At 37.0% G+C, this 22,280-nt stretch overlaps 1 protein-coding gene across 1 annotated transcript in view; it reads left to right on the top strand.

Annotated features, from left to right (window-relative positions):
• The window catches only part of ell (elongation factor RNA polymerase II), a 38,371-nt gene that overhangs the window by 11,487 nt on the left and 4,604 nt on the right, over nt 1-22,280 (top strand). The window contains exons 2-8 of the mRNA XM_051909437.1: nt 5,182-5,226; nt 12,397-12,518; nt 14,684-14,847; nt 16,242-16,483; nt 16,906-17,030; nt 19,804-19,894; nt 20,128-20,674. Coding sequence (XP_051765397.1) covers nt 5,182-5,226; nt 12,397-12,518; nt 14,684-14,847; nt 16,242-16,483; nt 16,906-17,030; nt 19,804-19,894; nt 20,128-20,674 — 1,336 coding nt within the window. The remainder of the gene's footprint in view (nt 1-5,181; nt 5,227-12,396; nt 12,519-14,683; nt 14,848-16,241; nt 16,484-16,905; nt 17,031-19,803; nt 19,895-20,127; nt 20,675-22,280) is intronic.

Below are 22,280 nucleotides of genomic sequence, written 5' to 3' on the forward strand. Positions count from 1 at the left end.
TCCTAATAAATGTTGTTTTTGCTAGTAGCTTGTAGCTTGGCAAGGTATATTTTCACAGGAGCTTCCAACACTTATTTTAAGAGCCTGAAAATGTGACTCAAGACTTTACTTGTGAGTATTTATGACATGTGGCCGTGATGATATTCTCATAACATAAATTCAGACCAAACCAGTTAAGTTGGACTAGATTGTGACTGGATTCACGTGGAGGTCAGCCACTGTGTCACGGATATTTAAGGAATGCTGATTCTACATTTTTCAATGCTGAAACTAGGACCTGGTAAACCAGAATTAGTGCCAAATATGACTCTGAAATGTCAGGTTGTCATGAGACCACTGCACTTTGTGTTGAGGTTCATTTTGACCTTTTTTAACTTTAAGTCTGAAATTGCTGTTAAACTATTACACTCCTGACTATGATGTAATTTGCATGTTGTGGATTAAATGTCATATTTCAAATCTGAAAATTTATCAAACTCCTGCTATTACAAACAAGTTTTTCATTCATATATATATATATATATATATATATATATATATATATATATATATATATTTTTTTTTTTATGAGGCCTGGTGTCCTTCTGAACCACTTCCCTGTGCTTGGCAATGCTCAATTTTCAAAAGCTGATGATTACTTTATGGCTAATAAGTTATGAGGAATGATATTATAAATCTAGATAAAATAAATATAAATTATCAAATATCTGAGGAAAAAAAATATATATGCTGCTTACTATCTAGCAACTTGCATGATATTAATTATATTATATTACGGTCTGTGGTATGTTGACAGGTAATCTAAATCTGGACAAAAATCTAAAATCATATATATATATATATATATATATATATATATATATATATGTATGTATAATATATATATAAAAATCTAATTTATCAATATGCTGCTTACTACAGACACAGCTATTATATTGTACTGGTCATCATACCACTTATGAGCTATAACAAATACTTTTGTTCGAGGTCAAAATTTCCATATCTGTGCATAACTAGCCTTGTCCAAATTTAGTGCCAGTGCTCCGCCTAGATCGGTGTTGTGTGATCCGCTGGGGTTCCGACTGTGAGTGTTGGTCCAGAGCCACACTCTGTCCCAAGGTTAGCTCTGTGGAACGTTCTGGGCTCGTGTCCCAGTGAATAGTGACATGTCAGCAGCCCATTCAAATGAACAGGCTGAGGGTTGCACTCTTTTTAGGGCTGTGGAGAGAGAGACCGACTCGGGTTGATGCCTGTATTTATAACGCTTTTGAGATCTGATCATCATGTTTATCTCTTAAAATTATTTCAATTGAACAAGGAACTAACAGGACTAAACAATAAGGTTCTTTTTTTTTTTTTTTTTTTTTAAATGTAGTTCACATGCCCTGCCAACATTTTCAGCTTTTTCCCTGACTCTATATATAATAGAATATAATATAATATATAATATTTATATTTATGAAAATTAATTACAACTTTTATAATTAGCAGAAAATAATATATGACTGAGATTTTCTGATAATTTTATTAAAAAACATTAAATTGCAAAAAATGTATACAAACTCAATTTTATTGCTATAATCTAACTCAATGGCAGTTCTACACTTCATAAACACTTGCTGGAAATCATTACTGATGTTCATAATGGACCTAATTCAGGGTAGGCGCCATATTTAATTTTTGGCCCGCCATCAACTGACCTGAAATACTCTCGCACTGGCCCCAGGCCATCGGATCGTCCTTATTGTTGAGCCCTAAAGTATTGAATCTTTCAGCCTTCTCAACCAGGACTAATTATCCTGTTGCAGTTCATATGAATCAGAATTGACATATTACATGAACACAACTGGACATTGTCCATATAGAATATACATTAAGCTAATTTTTCCTGTGTCCTGACTTCTCTGAATGTACAGATGCCAGTAATTACTATTGCTTTGGATTTTGACATACACAGCCTGTGCCTGCAGTGTTATGTCTTCATTACACGTGCATCTCAGTCACAGATGGAATCGAAAGGATGATTTATTCATTTCCTGATGTGAGCTAGAACCCCATGGACCAAGCACAGTGCCTCAATGCATCTGTACAATTTGTCGAACTGGATGAAATGAGCCATGATAACATGCTACTGCAGTCTCACAATTTCAGGTTGGATAGGTTGAGATTGTGACCAGTTTTGCATCTGTGCATCGTCTTACCTGCTTTTTTTAAAATGATCTTTTTTAGAAAGCCAGATTTGGATGAGTTTGCTTTACTTGCTTTGTGACTTCAGTTACCTAAGTCTTCATGTTGACTCTTGAATATTCTCGCAGTGATAAAACAGTGAAAAGCTTAAGCTAAGTTGTACAAACACTGATCTATATGTTCAGTGTTTGTGATGCGTTTTAAGATGACCTGTTTAGCTGGTGTGAATGCCTGAAACTTACAATGTAGTTAGACATTACAAAAAATATTAGTGTAAGGCGCATTGGCCGATGTAACATTAGCATGAACTTGGGCTGCACAATTTTGGGGGGAAAAAAAAATGAAGTTGAGATTATTTTTAAGTTGCGATTTGCAATGCATTTTTCTTTAAAGAGTTCCAGGATGCACAATTTTGACAAATGTTGTGAAAATATATCAATATGACTATAAAATAAGTCTATAGTAATAGTTGTTGTTAAAAAAAATAAGTTTCACAGTACAAATATAAAATTATGCTAATATACTATTTTCTGTGCTGTAGTTTCTTCGTTTCAAATGTTAAGACATTGAGCTTTCATTTTGGACGGAAACTGCTGGGTTAAGGGCCGTTCACACAGAATGCGTTTTTACATTTCACTGCACTACTCTATTGTTATTCAAAGTAAACATGTTAGACGGACATCTTTAATTTTATTTGCTTAAACGCAGACGGTTATGTCTTAAGTGAACAAACACATGGTAAATAAGTCGCATGTGTTACAGTATATTGGATCCGTGCATTAGGTCTTAAAGTGACAGCAGCCCAATAAACCTGCTGCCTGCTGTTTCAATGTTAATCAAAAAACAAAAGACAGAAAAATCACTCGCTGCTCTTTAGTAGATTTATTATGAGTAGTCGGTTTAATTTTTACAGTGAAGACTTGTATATTTTTCACAGGAGTGCTATATTTAAGCTCTAAATTGTTCCTAATCCCCTTTAAGAGAGGGAATGGAATATGTTGAAAATGTTGCTTGCCAATAAATAAAGAGTTGTCAATTCATGATACTTTATTATCTCAGTTTTTATTCTTAAAATACATTGTTGTTAAGAATAGCTAAATAACCCCAGTAGGTCTGTTTGAAGCCTTCTATTTATCATCTAGTATTATTTCGGCGATTGGTATCGGCAAATATTGCTTCCAGTAATCTGTGATCGGCCCCAAAAACCCCTATCGGAGCGCCCTTAATTATTCTTTCGGCCCTAGCATGAACCGTTGTTAAATGGTCCATTCGCTCTTTCAGGTAAATAAAAAATAATAATAATAATAATAATAAAGCAGTCTATATCATTTGTATCTTTATTTGATTTGTGTATTTATTTGTGCTATTATTATTATTTGTTCTTATTTTATTAATGTTTAATTCTTTTTTCTTTTTTTCTTTTTTCTTTTTTTTTTTAATAAATTCTATTTACTTTTTGAAATCAAGCTTCCTTGTGCTGCAAACTAATGCAATAAAATTACCCCGTTGTAAAAACAAATACATTGATTTAGCAAATATTTGTGAGATTATTGTAATGGTAATTGATCAACGTTTATATGAAAAGCTTAAAAGCTTTATCAAATAAAGTGATCTCTTCAGAAGAAATTTGATTGCCTAGACTTTAAATGGATGGACAAGAAAAGAAATGATAATAAAAATATCTATGACAGCATATGTCCCCGTTGTATCGAATATCGATACTTTTCAAGGTATTGTATCGAAGTTAGAAATTCTAGTATCGTGTCAACACCAGTAGTGATACTAGCCTAGTCACTGCAAAACACCTCTAGTTCTCTCTGCTGGTATAATCTTCCACTTTTCTCTACAGTTTCCCTTTTTTCTCTTCAACAGCATTATCTGAGGAAGGAAGTGCGACACGTTTTGTTTACACTCAGTGGTTTAAGAAACACTTCCTTCCAAGAAACAAGCAAGCTCCTGTGTCACGTGGGTTTTTTTTTTTTTTTTTTTTTCATTTCTAGCTCATCTACCTCGCTAATTAGCACCAAAGCACCTTGTTTGAGATTCAGCCATTTGATTGTTCTGGTCCATTCAATCAGCCAATCAGCCTTTTCCGGCCCGACGTTAATTTAAGTGGCTCGTGCTCGGATTGATCCGTCAGCCCCAGGTGAACCTAGTGTGTTTTACTGAAATTGCTTTGATGTCGATGAATACTTGTCTATAAAAGATGAGTTATTTAGTATGAAGTGGGTTGTAGGTGGCATGATTGCTTTAAACAATAATGGCCGGAGCTGAACCCTTCATATTCAAGTAGTCTGCACTACTCGAGGGCATGTAGCCGACGTAGTTCGCTCCTGTATGCAATTACTCCAGAACTCTATATAAATGTCATAGACAACTAGCATTTACTGAGTGCCATGGGTCTGATCTGTTGACTTTTTTTTTTTTTTTTTTTTTGTCTTATTTTACATGCTCCAGTCTTTTGAGTGCCTGCTGAAACTGATCTAAAGCTCTTTATATTGGGAAACAGACCACATGGCTCAACTGAGGAATTACTTGTAATGCGTCGTCTTATTGCACTTGCACGTCCTGAATTTGAAATCTGAAATACCAGACGTGGTTTCGGGGGTGTATTATGCAGCACTTTGTGGAGCTTTTCTAGTGTTGATCAAACAGTCTTCGTGTTTATTGGTGTTTGATTCCTCTTGAAGTATCTGTGAGCATCTTGTAAATTTAAACTGTGCTTTGACTAGTGGAAATGCCAGTGCTTGTCAGCTTAAAATGCATAAAACACATGTTTATGATTCCTCATTTCATAATTTTTGCTTCAAAACCATGCTCTATTAGTTTAAAAAAAACAAAACAACAACAAACAAAACAAAATAAAATGTATGTTTTATATAAATATTTAAGAGATAATGTAATCAAAACATAATTGTTTATATATACACACTTTATAATTATATATTTGACTTTGATTTCTTGCATGATTAATTTATCTTGTTTGTTTTGCAGGGCCTGACTGCTAAACCACTAATAGGATTTACAGGAAACCAAGGGGTGAGTATGCAATATATATTTTTTTTTTTAACTTTTGTTTAGAGCCATAAACCACTTGAAACGTTGATTGTCATGTTCCATCATGGAGCCACAAACCTTGTTTGAACCTGGGACTCTCCCCAGTTACTGTGAAGTATCCTGGTTGTGTAGGTAATACAAAAGCAGTGAGACTTTGATGGCTGTGTAGCAGGAAGTCATCACGTCACCGTAACCACAATATCCTCTGCTCACTGTTGCAAAATCAACAGTAAATCCATGCTAAGTCATAGACTGCTGTTGGTGTGGATCTCCGACTCAGTGACAGTGGTCGGGACCCGTTTTCTCAGACCTATACAGAACAGGAAGTGGTTGACAAATCGATCCTCCTCTGCTGTTGTCATAACCCACTACATGTTTTTTCACGTGCTCTAGCTTAACCTAGAACTGACAGTGAGTGGACCAATAAATGTTCATGTTGCTGTTATCTACGTTGCTGTTATCTACATCTCATGTTAAAGAAATGTGGTTTGTCTGCCATGCACTGATTTCAGACCCTGGAGCCATTTAGAATCGGCATAAAATCTAAATTGACTCTGTTAGCGCGTGTTACTAGTCTTGTGGTGAACATTTCATCTGTACAAGTTGATTCAGAGAAAAAAAATTGTGTGTTGTAATCTTAGATCAAAATCTGAAAACGTACTTCCCCTCTAGAATGGCTTTCCTTTTCTGATGACGTTAGTTTGACGGCTTGTGTAGAACATCCTCTCCAACTGTCAGTCTGCTGCAAGCTTTGAGCTGAAGGGAATGCCCACTTTTCTAGATCAATCAATTCCCAGCAGGAAAAAACAAGCCACACACTCTATTTTTCTCATTCAGTATTCAGTTTCACTCAGAAAATACTAGAACCCGACCGATCTATCGGCCTGCTGATTTTATTTCAGATATATCTGCATCGGCGTATATGCCACTGATATGAACATTTTCAGCATGCACTTGCACTGTGGTTCATCTCAAATCTGATCTATATAATGTGGTTTGTTGAAAATAGCAATGTCTAAAATGGACAGACCGAGTATGCTCAAATATGAACAGTCATTTAGGCTATGCCGTCATCACCCGGGTGTTCATAGTGCACGAGCGCAGGTGAGACATGAACAGCACACGTTGTGATTTCGATTTTGATCCTGATTTTGACACACACGCTTTACATTCACAAATGCATTCAGTGTGAATTTGAAACATATTTCCAAAGGAAACCAATTAGAGCTTTATATGGCAAAATAATCAGTAAGTAAAGGCGTAACAAAATGTCTGTAGAGCACACATAAGGCAAAACAAATATTTATGTGGGTAATCAAACCATCAAAACAATAAAAAAACTAAACAAAAAAAAACAACCCAGACTAAAGTCTCCAAAATCACTAAAATTAGAACAGTGACAGTTGGCTGCTTTAAATGTTTAAAGGTGTTTTTGCTAAGAAAACCAGCATTTTCCACAATTTCTGGTTTCAAGCATGAACGTTGGCATAAGCAGCCTATGACTATAAGTGATTAGAAAGGTCTAAGGATTTATTATAAAATACTATATTTTTATGATTAAAATCTGTGACAATTTCTTTTTTTGTTAAGAGGTATGCAAAATCATGTATTTAATAAGGGGGGAGGAGGGGACCTGTACACTTCTGTACACTGGAGAAAAACATATTGATTGTATGTTTCCCTCAAAGTTCTTTAGAGAAGAATTATTTTTTACTTGGCGCTAAACATGTCTGTTTCATATAGAAACTCCAAAAATGTCTTGCAGAAGTACCGCAATATAACACACGTCGTTCCAGGAAATCCCTTATGGACATCATACTTTCACTGTGACTAAATAAAAAGAAGTTAGAAATGTTTTGATTAAACATGAATATAATAAACAGATGACTACAACAATACATGGTTTATCTGTGTTCAAGCCTTCTCGGGTATTTCCATAATAATAAAGTGTATTTATAATGCAATGCTAATCAGAATGCTATTTCAAACACTTGACTGATGTTATGAAGTGAGTTTGGAGTAAAAACAAGTTATTAAATGTCTTTTGTTGGACAAAAAGCTTCATAAACGCTTCTCATGTTTGGAAAGTTTGTATGTTTGACGTGTTGCTTTTTCAAAAGCAGTGCTTTCAGATGGAGCGTCATTTACTACTGATCACAGAGCAGCTCTTCACTAACATGCTGTGTACATATTTGTAGAATTAAACATTTTAAAAATTTGCAGCCTTTGCGATGTCATAATCGCGCTAAGCCAAATTGCGATTTCGATTCGATTTCGATTAATCACGCAGCCCTACTCACCGCGGTCTCAAAATCCTGTGTTTGGTGGTTCAACCAAAATGTCTGTCTATAAATCATGAAGTGTTTCATCAGTCGGGTTTCACATCATTGTTTTTACTGACTCATCAGGAACTGCACGTTCACACTCCACCATGGTTCACAGCATCTCATGTGAGATAAGACTGCCTGCTTGCTTGCTGGATTAAGGCTGTATTTCTTTATAGCTGCATCAGAGCTTTTGTGGCATATTATGAGCAGACCGACAACATGAGAAACCATGACGTGCTATTTGGCTGCAGCTAACCAGAAAGGATGGAGAGGCAGTCGCACATGTTCCTCAACACAACATGCGTTTGTTTTCAAGGCCCATCAGCCTTGCATTGGTAACCAATTGGTTGGGTTGAAATTTGCACAGCTGCAGATTTTGACCTTTGGCCAAAGGGCAGGTGCATCCATGAGCTTTACATGGACGGCCTGGTCTTTCTGAATGAGCAAGGCAAAGTTCTTGTCCAAAAATGAGCAGCATCCTGTCAGAGGAGCAGAGGGGCTGCCACATGGCCATAAGAAGCAGCTTTGTTCCTAGTGTGGACAAGAGTTGAGACCAGGGGAAACTCCAGGGCCCTCATTTATCAACAATGCGTACAGACAGATTTGTGCGTAATGAGTGCGTAAGAAAAGTTTCACGCAAAGTGTGGGATTCACCAACTTGTACTTATACGTAGAAATGTGTGTAAATATAAGCACACCTCTGAGCATGCTTATGCAGAGAATCTAGTGGTGGAATAGCGACACTAAACATAAAAAGCATTTAAGAGTGTCACAGTATGCATTAAGCAATCCACATATGTCCTGTGTTTCCTTTAATTATAAAACACTCAATTTATCATTTGTCTAGTTTTAAACATGATGCGTAATTTGTGTCAAACCCTATAAAAGACAGCTGTGAAAAATGTATGTCTCAGTGCAATGGCTTATCTTGCGTTATTGGAAGACTTGGCAAACAATGCGCTCTGCAGAGAGCGTTCTCCAAGATCGTGCTGATCTGCTTGGCGAGAGCACAGAGTGCTATCTTTGCCATTATTGTGGTGAGGAAAAACACAATCACGTGGTTTTTTTTTTTTTTTTTTAATAAAGGGAAGTGTTGTCACCATATATGGTTCATTGGAGGCGTTTCCGAATGCTAATGACCGTGAACGTGAACGAGCATGGTACTTGCGCACATATGGGATTTATCAACAATGATTGCTTACTCATGTGCGTAAGAACTGTGTGCGCACCTTTGGTAAATACGAATTTTCTTGTACTTAGGCACATTCTAAATTTCATTCGTAGGAGAAAATATAGAAACTTTTCTACACACTGTTGATAAATGAGGGCCCAGTAATGTCACACTCTTTCACTGCTAGTGATGAGTTGATTCATTACCTTTTGGCAGATTTTTCCAAAAGGTGCAGTGGTTTGTTTATACAGCATTTTTCAATGTTAAAGTGACCATAAGTCCAGAGAATTACTGGTTAAGTAAAGAAATTAATACTTTTATTCAGCAAGGATGCATTAAATTGGTCCAAAGTGATAGTAAAGACATTTATAATGTTACAAAAGATTCTATTTTGAATAAATGCTGTTCAGCAGCTGTTGAAGACTGGAGTAATGGTGCTGAAAATTCAGCTCCGCCATCACCAGAATAAATAACATTTAAAAATATATTTCAACAGATAACAGTTCTTTTAAATTGTTATATGTCACAATATTACTGTTTTTACTCATTTTAATCAAATAAATACTTGCCTTGGTGAGCATAAGAGACTTCTTTCAAAAATATTTATTTTTCATACTGTGCATTATAATGTTGTGATGCTTAAATTCACTTCTGCATTTAAAACTTTTAATCTTTAGTGTTTTATTTGTTTAGACAAAGTTGTTTAAAATTAATAACCCATTATGGGTTATATACCTTTTAAGATGGGAAAACAACAATCAGTTTATCTGTAAGGGCCAGATCAACTGAATCCTGGGGGAAAGAAAAATAAAAGTTTTTGAATGGCCGGTCTGGCTGGCCTCTGTAATCCACCCCACACTAAAAGTTGACTGTTAATCATATTGGATTTTGAACTTTGAAATGCGTCATGTTTTTGGCCTGTGACGCACAAGCTCTTCCTTCAAGAGCGTTTCCTCTCTTGTTTTTTTTTTTTTTTTTTTTCCTCCCCTCAGTGACAGCGCAGCGCATCTCAAAAGTGAGGTTAGCAGCTGTATCATGTTTTCTGAATGAAGAAACTATGAATTGCAATTTGTATTTCTTAAAAAGCAAATTAAACTGCAACGTTTCAGCCAAGGCATATAATAAAACACAACAAAATAAAAGCCGTAACTGCTAATATAAATCAACAGCTTTTATTGCGACACCACTGAGTGATTGTAAGTGGCAGAGCTTATGGACGCGCCGTCTTTGCTTGTTGAATATCTCATGTGGGAGTGTGAAAAATGGCGTGTGAGCCAGCGAAGTGAAGCGTTGAGCTGAGGGAGCCCTCGGGCTGGCAGTGTGAGCCTCGAACACTGGCTGTTATTTATAGTCGGCCACCTGCAGGCCACACACGTGTGAGGAACCCTGGGTAAACAGAGCCAGTGCTCAACGTGCGTTGTCGTGTTACTGTTCACTGGGTCTCTGCGGGGATCCTTAATTTCTTAGCCTGGGCCCCTAAAACATGTTAGTGTTGGTTGGCACATGTTAGCAACGGTGGATGAAATGACCATAAAAGTAAGAAGAGTAAGAGAACATTTATTAATAAACAGAGCAACGTTTCGACTTTCAGGTCTTCTTTAGGCATCATGTATTTTTGGTTGAAACTAACAGCCTTTTTTTTTTTTTTTTTTTTTTTTTTAATTATTTTATTTACATCATGTATAAATGTTATATAATTGAAATTAATGAATGAAATTTAATAAAACTATATAACAATACTTCATAAAATATTTTAATTATAGTTTTTTTTTTTTTTTTATTCAGTAATTTATTTAAATTGGGTAACTGCTATGTAATTTAGAGAATAAATTATTTTAATTTAATTAAAACTGATTTTATATAATAGTATGTAAATATATACGTTAAATATTTAATTACTATAATATTTAAATCCCACCCACCCCCATGTTGAAGGTATGATTTAGTTGTTTTGAGAGTTTTAAAAAGATTTCCTGCTGCTTGCATAATGTCAAATGTCCAGGTGCTCTTGTATCTCTGTGGATATGGGACCACAGTTCTCTTTATTAAATAAGAAATTAAAAAAATAAAATAATCCAAGTAGGAACAAGGCAGGCAGAGTTGCCACTCACACAAAATGAGTCAGAAATTGCTGTAAAATTATTGCCCATGCTTTTCAGCACTGCATCTGTGCTTGACAGCTGCTGCTGCTCAGTTGATGGGTGTAATTTGGCTCACGACACAGAGCAGGAGATGTTTGTTTGCTGCCTTCTCAGGTGTGCTGCTGAAACACCTGTGTGAAGGCTGCTGGAGCCGGAGGTCGGGCGGTATTGTTGCACATTAAGGAGATTATAGAAGGCCCCCTGAGGGCCAGAAACATTTGTCTTAAAAGAGGTTAAAGGGATAGTTCACCCAAAAATGAAAATTACCCCATCATTTACTCACCCTCAAGCCATCCTAGGTGTATCACTATCTTCTTTCAGACGAACACAATCAGAGTTATATTAAATAATGTCCTGGCTCTCCTAAGCTTTATAATGGCAGTATAAATAAAGGATGAGATTTTGAAGCCCAAAAAAGTGCAACCATCCCATCATAAATGATATCTACATGGCCTCGGGGGGTTAATAAAGGCCTTCTGAAGCGAAGCGATGCATTTGTGTAAGAAAAATATCCATATTTAAAACTTCCGACAGACAGCCGTATGCATCGATTTATGGTGAAAGAGTGAACTCTGACCTGACACATGACTCCCTGAAGAACACTGAAGTGTAGAGGATAGAGCAAAACAAAACACCAGTCATGAATTCGAAGTCTAAAATGAGAATTTTTAAAAAAAATGTTGGAGGATTTTGATATAAGAAAAGAGGGGCTTGAGTTTGTTGCCCAGCCCAATTTTTTTTTGAACAGCGAGAGGCATCTAAGCTTAAGCTACTCCTACATCGCGTCAGGGGTTACTCTTTTTGGCGCAAGTCGACATGTGTATGGCTGTCTGCCGGCAGCCAGTTATTTAAGTTTTTTTTAAAGTTTTAAATATGGATATTTTTCTTACACAAATGCATTGTTTCGCTTCAGAAGGCCTTTATTAACCCCCCCCGGAGCCGTGTGGTTATTTATGATGGGATGGTTGCACTTTTTTGGGCTTCAAAATCTCATCCTCTATTTACTGCCATTATAAAGCTTAAGAGAGCCAGAACATTATTTAATATAACTCCGATCATATTTGTCTGAAAAAAGAAAATCATATACACCTAGGATGGCTTGAGTGTGAGTAAATCATGGGGTAATTTTCATTTTTTGGTGAACTATCCCTTTAAGTGCAGCTCTAGCAGAGTACATTTGCAATTTAGTCCCTGTAGAAACGAATTTGACTGAAGTTTAACTCATGGGTGACACATACGGTGGTTTGGATCTCTAATCAGTTGGACAAACTCTTTCTTTGACTATTTTTATTGATTAATTTTAGATCCCCTTTTTTTATTTTTTTTTTTTTTTATTCATTCATTCATATTTATATTTTATTATTTGTTTATTTGTGAAAATGGCAATTGATGAACATTTTATAAAAGTAAATCTGTGTAATTCATTTTGTACTAACCAGCTGCTTTAAACAGGGTTTTTTCTCTTGTCTGTCTCAATGCTTATGTTGGCTGCTCTTCTCCTCTGTGTCAACAGAAAATCTCAATACCGCAGTCAGAGAATCCAAATGAGCTGCGAACGTTTACGTTCTACCTGTCCAATGTGGGGAAGGACAATCCCCAGGGCAGCTTCGACTGCATTCAGCAGTATATTACAAGGTAAGAAAGAAAATAAACCACATCTTTTATTCAGTCAGATTCATGTCGTCTCAAGGTAGTGTAACGATTTCTGATGTATGTTTGTCTTTGGAAAGGAAATGTTGCCATGAAAACAGTTGAGTTGATGTCGTCTGAGTTTGTCAGACAACATTAAAAAACTCTTTGTGATCGCATCCATGCCATCATTACCAGCGCCATCTGTTCCTTTCTCCGTTCCCACTACTGTTCAGCTCTGGATGAACACCAGAACAGAGAGAATAAATTGAATTTGGCCAATTGTCCAACCAAATGAGGAAAAAACTAGGAGTGCATACTTGCTGTTAATGTCCTCCCATGTTCACAATAATATCAAAGGGTCAGCTGAAGTTCAGGCGTTACATGTTCTTGTGAACTCTGATTCTCTTTAACTCATGCAACAAGTAGTGCAGCATTTATCTCATGCCACAATCTTTATTAAAGCATTGTGACCTCATAGTGGGGTGAAAGCCATCTTAAAAACAAAAATCGTATGTTGAAGCTGAACAATTAGTGTTCTCTTTCTACAACAAAAGACCAATTCAAAGCCATTTGTTGTAGATTTGTGTGAATGGATTTCTCATACAATTTGTCCAACTTTTCACTATCTTCTGCCAGTTGCACCACATAATTAGCTAATTTGTCATTTTAGCTGTAGTGCACTTTTTACAGGGACAGGCCTCCCAGGATCAGCCTGGGTTTAAGTGCTCCCTCAAGGGCGCATTGGAGATTGTTGGACAATGATGATAAAGACCTTGAATTGTGGATCACCCCTTTGGGGTTTGATCTTATAGTCCCAGCCTATATCTTTAACCTCTAGATCACATGGCTCCTGTGTGAGGTGCCAGTTTAATTTGGTTTATTAGGTCGACTAGTGAGTTTCTCAATATTTTTATTTTTTATTTTTTTAATTAAAAGAATTAAATAGATTTTTGTAAATATACTTTTTTAAATTTATTAAATAAATTGTATAAATATACATTATTGTTCCAAAGTTTGGGGTCAGTAAAATTGTTTTTTGAAAGAAGACTCACCAAGGCTGTATTTATGTAGTCAAAAATACAGTATAAACAGTAATAGTGTGAAATTATTATAACTTAAGACTATTTTTTTTTTTTTTATTGTACTATATTAAATGCAACTTATTCCTGTGATGGCAGAGTTGAATTTTCAGCATCATTAATCCAGTCTTCAGTGTCACATGATCCTTCAGAAATCATTCTAATATGATTATTTGCTGCTCAAGATACATTTCTTATGAATGGGGGGGGGGGGGGCTTAATGTTTTTTGTGGAAGCATGAACTTTTTTAGGATTCTTTGAATAGAAAGAGCAGCATTTATTTAATTTTTTTGTAACATTATGAAACTTTTTATGCATTTAAATCAATCCTTTCTGAATAAAGTATTGATTTCTTGAAGAAAAAAATCTTACTGACCACAAACAGTGTAAATTTAGTGTATAAATATAATACTTTTCTTTTTAGCTTTAATGGTTCCATAATTTATGGTACTTACAATTATCTTTATGCATATTAAATAAATTAGCCCTCATCTAGTCAACCCTACTAACATTGTCTGTACACTATAAACCTTCTCCACAAAGTTCTCTAAATTTATCTGTAGCACCAGCCGTCAAAGCATCACTTTTGCAACAAATTCACTAGCTTCAACAAAACATTTCAAGACAATTACTGTCAGACTTCTAATTGTCTGTTGAGAACAGGGTTATTATGCGTATTCAGTGACGCTTGATTTTTCTGCAATAAAATTTATCGCTATGTAGCCGCCAAAAAATGTCTGGTGCACATGACCCTAAAGCAGCTAAATTATACAGGGCTTCCCTACTTTAGAAAACTTGGCAACTTAGAGTTTTTCCAATGTGCCTGTGCAAAACATGTGCCTTAACTGTGATCAGATGTTTTGACACTCAATATTGCCAAGCTTAGGGCAAGCAGATCAAAGGCATTTGACATGGTGTCTGGGTGGATGAGCCACTCGTAAGGAACTTCTCTACAAGTGTTGCCCTTTTAGAGGATGCCCATCCAACCACCTGGGCTGTAAATGAGCCACATTTGAAAATGGATAACTGGTGAGAAGGTGGCGTAGTCAGTGCCATTTGGAGTGTTTGACAGGCTTGGTCTCTGTCCAGTGAAGGGAGCATAAAGCTGGACTGCCTGGGAGGGATCCAGGACAAAATCACGGTATGCGCCACAGACGACTCCTACCAGAAAGCCAGGCAAAGCATGGCTCAGGCCGAGGAGGAGACCCGCAGCCGTGGAGCCATCGTCATCAAGCCTGGCGGGAGATACGTGGGTAGGTTTGACTCATCTGGGCTGCCACATTTGAATGTATGCGACTGTTCCTGTAAGGCTTGAGCGGAAGAACCTCGTTTTGGTCAAAATCCGATCTGTTTACACATGGTGCACACAGACAGATGGAAGGGGGGCGATTAGAGCCAGTTCGTCTCCACATGTCTGAAACTGCAGTGTGCTACGTAATTTATGAAGCTGTTCTGTCTGTCTGTTGGTGCTCACTAAAAATATTATACGGAGTACCTTGGTAACTTGCACAAAACTATCATTACCAAACACTAGCTTTCACCAAAGATGTTTAATGGCAAAGATCATTCCCACTGATCCTCTGTGAAGATACAACACAGGCTGTTAAAAAATTGGAATAAATTAATTACAGGGTCCACGCGGGTCCTTAAAGGGTTAGTTCACCCAAAAATGAAAACTGTCATTAATTATGAGTTTATCACTTTATAAAACCTTTGAACTGTAATGTTGTTTTTTACAGCCATTTTAGGGTTTACAATGCTACCATAGACTTTGCCCTACCTTTGCCTGTGCAACGCTTATGTGTTCTACGTCAGAATGCCGGCTCACTATGGGGCGACGCTGTTCACGTGAGCAGCACGACGCATGCGTGTGATGCTGACACAGGAGCTGGCCAATAACAAGTCGGCGTTCTGACGGTGAACATATAAGCGCTGCACTGTTTACAACATCAACAGCATAGGAGAATGACAGGGGAGAGAAGAAATTGTTGAATGAAGTCGTTATTTGTTTTGTTTTAGACCTGGCAAACTATTTAACAAACCTGACTGAGATTGATACCAGTTATCTAAAAAGATATGGAGAAATAAAACAAACACTTTGAAAAACTAAAAGCTGAATGTTTATTGTACTGAAATCTTACTGATATGTCACTTGTGTAATAATTTGGAACACAATGTATACATTTTAAGATTTTATTTTGAATATATAAGTTAAATAATTTATATATTTTAAATATTTGGCCGAAATCTGTTCCGAATAAATTATAAAAAATTGTTTCAAATGTATGATTTGTATGTTTGAAATGTATTTGTTTGTATATAGTTTTAAAAAATACAATTTCACACAATTTTAGAAACTTGGTTAAAAAGTAATTTGCATTGTTTGTATTGTGAAATGTAGTTATCAAAGCTTAAAAGAAATCGGACATCTCACATCGTCACCCATTTTATTTCATTATTGTTTTGTATCTGTAATATTAGGCCTTAATGTTATTTTGTGAAATGTTGAAATTTGCAGAGGGATAAAAAAGTTATTTAAAAAAAGTCTACAAATGAGAAATTAATACTTTCTCATTCAAGAGACTACCCTCTTTTCAACATTTAAACAGATGTCCATTTTGACCAACTTTTTTCCTTCGCTGTTCAGGTAAGCGTGTACAAATCCGGAAGCCGATAACGGGTGCATCCGATGTGGCTCCGTTGCGGCGGATCTCGCGGCCGGTTATCATCTCCAGCAGTCAGAAAAAGAGCCCGCCACGGCCGCTGAGGGAACGGCTAGTGCATTTACTGGCCCTCAAGCCCTACCGCAAACCCGAACTGTTGGTGCGGCTCACGAAGGAAGGCCTGTCTCCTCAGGACAAGGAGACGTTGGACAGCCTCCTGCAACAGGTTCATAACCAGCACTTTAAATACTAATTGATAACTTTATTCAGTTACATGCATGCTAAAATACGATATACACTGCATGCTGTAAAAATAGTACAAGTAATATGCAAGTATGGAAGCTCTTTCAAAGTTATGGTTTTAGTTTGACTAATTTAGTTTGTTTGACCCATTCTAAATCATGTCTACTTGGACATAATGGCTCAACCTAGACACATTTGTCAATACATAGACAAACAAACTCAGGCCTGCCTAAAGCCAAAGCATATAATACACAGAGGCTGTCAGCACGCTGTTGTAGTGTTGTTTTTCTGCACTGGTGTTGAAATACAGTGCTTGTACTCTTATTTTTAGAAAGCCAAAGACTTAAGCCTCTTGTTTCATTTTTCTTTTCTTTTTTTCTTTTTTTCCTCCCTGGCTGAGTGTAGGTGGCTAACCTGAATGGTAAGGACAACACCTTCACATTGAAGGATTGTTTATTTAAGGAAGTTCAGAAGGACTGGCCTGGTTACAATGAGGTGGACCAACAGATTCTGAAGAGAATTCTTGTACGGTAAGACTCATTGACTTTCATATCCACACTGAATTATCTTAAATTTTTTTTCCTTAGAATTTATTTTAATTTCTTCTTTAAGCAATTTTAATTTAATTTTTTATTATTATTATTATTATTATTATTATTATTGTTGTTATTTATTTTTTTATTCTCACTCCCGGTGTATTTATACATATTAGGGGTGTAATGGTACACAAACATGGTTCGTTACGTACCTCGGTATTAAAGTTTGGTATGGGCTCAGTACGTCGGGGGGTGGGGGTTACTGGTTTTGAAGAAATTCAGTTATTAACATTTTCTTAAGGATGGAAAAAAAATCTATCTCAGCTAATGTTGTGAACTATATACAGGGAGCCCTTTCTTGCATATTACTATAATATTAAAAGTTACAATTAACAATAGAGCCCAAACTATTACATTCAGTTGCTATTTATTTTTAGATATAATAAACACTCAAATTAAAAAAAAAAAAAAAAGTAAATTGCACATAAGGCAGGTTTTGCATTAACTTCTAAATCTAATTATAAAATTATTTTTTCTACTCCAATTAATTTTTGAAATATAACCATTTACACAGTTACTTTCATAACTTGTTTTCATGACATTGATTTAAACAAAACATTACTAACAGGTTAAAAAAAAAAAAAAAAGAAGAAAAGTAAAATATAATAATTTTATTCATTTATTTGTCCTTTATTTAACCAGGAAAATCCCATTGAGTACATGTACATACATGTACCGTTACACCCCTAATACATATAGATTATGCAGTAAAGTTTAAGGACACTCTTGTGATGTGCAGATTTGTTTTTTTTTTTTATTTCTAACTATTTCTCACTATTTTTATTTATTTCTCCCTGGTATGTTTATACATTATTCAGTAAAGTTTAAGGACTCTTTCCATATACAATAGAATGCTTGATTATTGTATTGTATATTATTATTATTATTATGGTAATTATATGGTTTTATATAATTAAATTACAGGGTAATTTAATCACATCTCAAATATTTGATGTATTCTCAAAACAACATGGTGCTACTTAGATAGTAGGTAATAACCACAATATACTCAATTCTCAATTCTCGCGGTCAAACGCAACTTTAGAGTAAATAAACATGGCGGACAATGGGCAAGAAAAATGGCAATAGTAGTGTTTCGACTGCTTTTTACAGAAAATTTGTGGGGGGGGGAGTTTCTATGAAGTGGTGTCTTCCATTTTCAGTCAGCTCACTTTCTGATTATTTATCATTTTGTTCCACATGACAAGTGCACGTTTGTCCTCGGGTTCCCCCCACACAACAGGATTCATGTTGGATATTTACGATTTGAGATCGGTGCGGCCCGACGTTCTTCCAAGCTGATTCAATCACTCAACACCTCAAACCACAGGAAAATCTGATAAGAATCTGTAGAACAATCAAGATAATTGGGACTTTACCTAGGATTGTCAGAAGAGGGGAAATGGGCCCAAAACTGGCCTGATTATGTTGGGTGCCTTTACATGGAAAAGTCTGGGTTCCCATGAACTCTTGTGTAAGACTGACCCCTGAAAGCTAAATTTAGAGAGGTCATGCTGCATGCTAGATTGGCGAGAACATGGTGTTGTGATATCCGTTCAAAACAAAATGAAAACATTTGCCAGAAACAAACCCAACACCCAGGTGGAACACACTCCACACGCTTGCACTTTGAGCCTGGTGGTGAAGCTTATCAGCTGACAGGCCTTTTTACGTCCGCACACCCCCCCTCTCACACCCACCCACTTTCCCATCTGATCATGAACGAGGTGCTGTCATGTAAGAGCCATGGCTGTGTGCAGTTGGGAGGTTAGTGATGCAACCTTATTCCAGCACATGCTGATCCGTGTGTGGGTGGCACAGGTCCAAGCCCTGGCCGTGCATGGGCACAGGCAGTTCGATGGAGACCATAGCGACTTATACCCACCCACCTACTCGTAGGCATAGACCCCTGTCCAAGCACCCTCGACGGAGGCAGGCTGCTATTGGGATGCATTGGGCCATGTCATACTGCCCTCTGTTGACATGCACACAAACTCTGTTTAAGTGCACTTGACCTCAAGCAGCATTATGAACTTTGGCTGAATGTTTGATCGCATTACATTTTAGTGCATTTAACAGTTACCATATTTGATATTAAAATATACACATTTATATGGAAAATTAAATCATCTGAAGTGATTAGAGTGCCCATTCTCTACTATGTGGTCGTGTTTCGCATGATAAACGACACTACATTTATACCACTTGACAAATTTGTATGCATTTACACTTGCCATATTTTGATGTATGTATATATTTTTTTTTTTTTGACAAGTTGGTCAATCTTTTTTCAAAAATCTTAATTTTGGCCAGTAAATTTGTTTTTCTGCTGTGCCATTTAAATTTGTTTAGTGTATTAATGCATTTGCCTAAGTGACATGAAGATTAGTCGGAATAATAAAAAATGTTGACGTTGTGGACACAATATTCACATAACCAGCATCTTGTTATGAGTAAACATGTACGACAAGTTCAGATGGATCTTTATCAGTGAGATATTAATTATTGAAGCTTAACTGGTATGAAATATCAAAATGCCTGTTAATTTAGTTTAATTTTCTAGAGCTATACATGCACACAAATTAAAGGTAAAACATGTACAGCACAGTCTACAGCACTTTTCTGGATTAGTCAGGTTCTTTTGATCCCACTGAGGCAGTTCCTTGGCTCTTTTAAACTGATGATTCTTGTCTTTCATTCTCCACAGAAAACTGTGTAAGCCTCAGAGCAGTGCCCCTGTGTTAGGGGAGAGCCCGGTCAGCCCGCACAAAGAGCAAGCCAGCAGCTCACCCTCTCAGGTCAGCCTTTTGCCCCATTTTAGACCTGTCAAAGCCGGTATAGAACTGTTATGATGGATCTGTTTGTGTTATGAGGGAATATGTAAGGGTTAATTCTTTCCTGCTCCCACATTTATCTTCATAATCATTCGCAGCTACTAGTAAACAACTGCAAAACATTTAATCGCCATTTAATATTTGACTGCATTTAAACCATCCCAGTTTTATGAACCATCATTGTTCATGGCCAACAGAAACGACCTGCAGCAGAGTTTATCGATCCCCTGGCCAATAAGAAACCCAGAATATCGCATCTAGCTAGCAAGTCTACAGGGCTCATCAATGGCAAACTGAGCTCATCCAATGGGAAGGACCCTTCTAGTTCTCAAGCAGCAGAGACATCGTCGAGCTCTCAATTCCCTCCGCTGGAGATCCCCCGACCCTTCGACCCCCTTTCGGATGTCAGCAATGACTCCAACGGTAGAGACTGTGAAAATCAAGAGGCGGCAGTGGCGGAAAGACTGAGTCAGCCCCCGTCATTCGCCCCTCGCTCCACAACACAAGAGGAAGGTCTGGACTCCACATCCCTAACCCACAGCAGCCTGGACGGATCTCAGACCCGGACCGCTCAACCCTCACTGCATGGCAAGTCTAAGAAGAAGTCCAAAAAACACAAGGACAAAGACAAGTCCAAGGAGAAAGACCGAGAGCGGGACATGAAGAAGGAGAGGAGAGTTGATGAAGACCATGGCTTGGATCAGAGGAAAACCTGTGATGTCACAACAAGCGATAGGAGGACAGGTGCGGATTAGTTTCTCTGAATAATTTATAATGTCATGGGTTATGAGGTCAGAAAGCACCTCAGAATGCAGCAGGTGAACTTTTGTCCCATCTGAATCTAGTGTAACATCTCAATTAGGTCTATGATGGAAAAGAATTTACACTTCTAATCTTTTAGTATTTTGAAGAGTATCAAAAAAAAAAAGTTGTTTAATAAACAACCGACTCGGTCACTAAGTGTGGTTTATATAATCTCTAGTTGATAGGCTTCCTCTAATAGTTGTAGAGGAGGCCTATCAACTGACATATTCGGAAGTAATTAGTGGAATAATCGTTCAGACAACCCACTGACTTGTCAATTAGTCCAACGACCAACCTAGTCGTTAGTGAGGCCGATTAATTGGTGGTGTGGGCTGTCTGAACAACACCTATTTAAGTAGTCAATTACTAGTCCAAAATCTGACATGGTGGGTTAGTGAGGTCATTAGCTGAATATTTGTTCAGGCATCTCACCAACTAGTCAATTGGTCCAACAACCAACCTAGTCGCCATTGAGGACAATTACTTGAATAGTTGTTCAGACAGCCCACCACACCAACTATTCGATTAGTTGTCCAACAACCGGCCTAGTTTGTTAGTGAGGTTGATTTGTATAATAGCCGCTCAGACAACCCATCAATTATTTGATTAATAGTCTAACAACAGACTAGTTGATTAATGAATTCAATTAGCTAAATAGTTATTCAGACAGCTCACCAACTAGTTGATTAATAGTCTAAGAACTGACAAGTCTGTTAGTGAGGTCAATTATATGAATGGTTATTGAATAGTTGTTCAGATAGCCCACCACACCAACTAGTTGTTGAATAGTCATTCAGACTGTCCATCTATTATCCATCAACTATGATCAGTAGTCTAATAGACTAGTCAGTTAGTTGAGTAGTTATTCAGACAGCCTACCAACTAGTTGATTAATAGTCCAACGAACAGCCAACCTAGTGTGTTAGCATGGTTGATCAGTTTAATAGGCATTCAGACAACCCTCCAACTAGTTGCCTATAGAGTTGGTAAGTGAGGTCAGTTAGTTGAATAGTCGTTTAGGCTACATTCTTACTGTCAGTCCAAATCCGATTATTTGTGTATCCGATTGGAATCTGATCTAAAATTATTGACTTCCACACTGTGTATCGCAACTGTTCGGATCCGTTTTGTGTGTCCATGCCGCTCTTCATTTTCCGGAATATCTGCATTGGTTTCTATGGCAATGACGTTGCGTTGGTTGGCATACGTCAAAAACAACAACCGCAACATGGAGGGGTTTGCAATACAAATGTTGTCTTTTTTACAACATGACAATATGCAGCCACCGAGCTGGACTACTGCGCCTTATGAGGAAGCGGCAGAAACATAGGATGTTTCGTGGACGTGGTATGTGTGGCTTATTTTCTGCTCATCCAGCACTTTGCAACAACACGACCTTTTTTTGTAGCGACTTTCAGCATGTTTCCTATGACAACGTCTGTCGTTTGTTTTACGTGGCGTGAGAAAGTCACATAAACCACACAAAAATGAGTAGTCAGACTGAAACGGATTTCAAGAAATGCTATTTAAATAGGATTTCAAACCA

The sequence above is a fragment of the Ctenopharyngodon idella genome, chromosome 10 (genome assembly GCF_019924925.1).
Source record: "Ctenopharyngodon idella isolate HZGC_01 chromosome 10, HZGC01, whole genome shotgun sequence".
NCBI classification, from domain to species: Eukaryota; Metazoa; Chordata; class Actinopteri; order Cypriniformes; family Xenocyprididae; genus Ctenopharyngodon; species Ctenopharyngodon idella.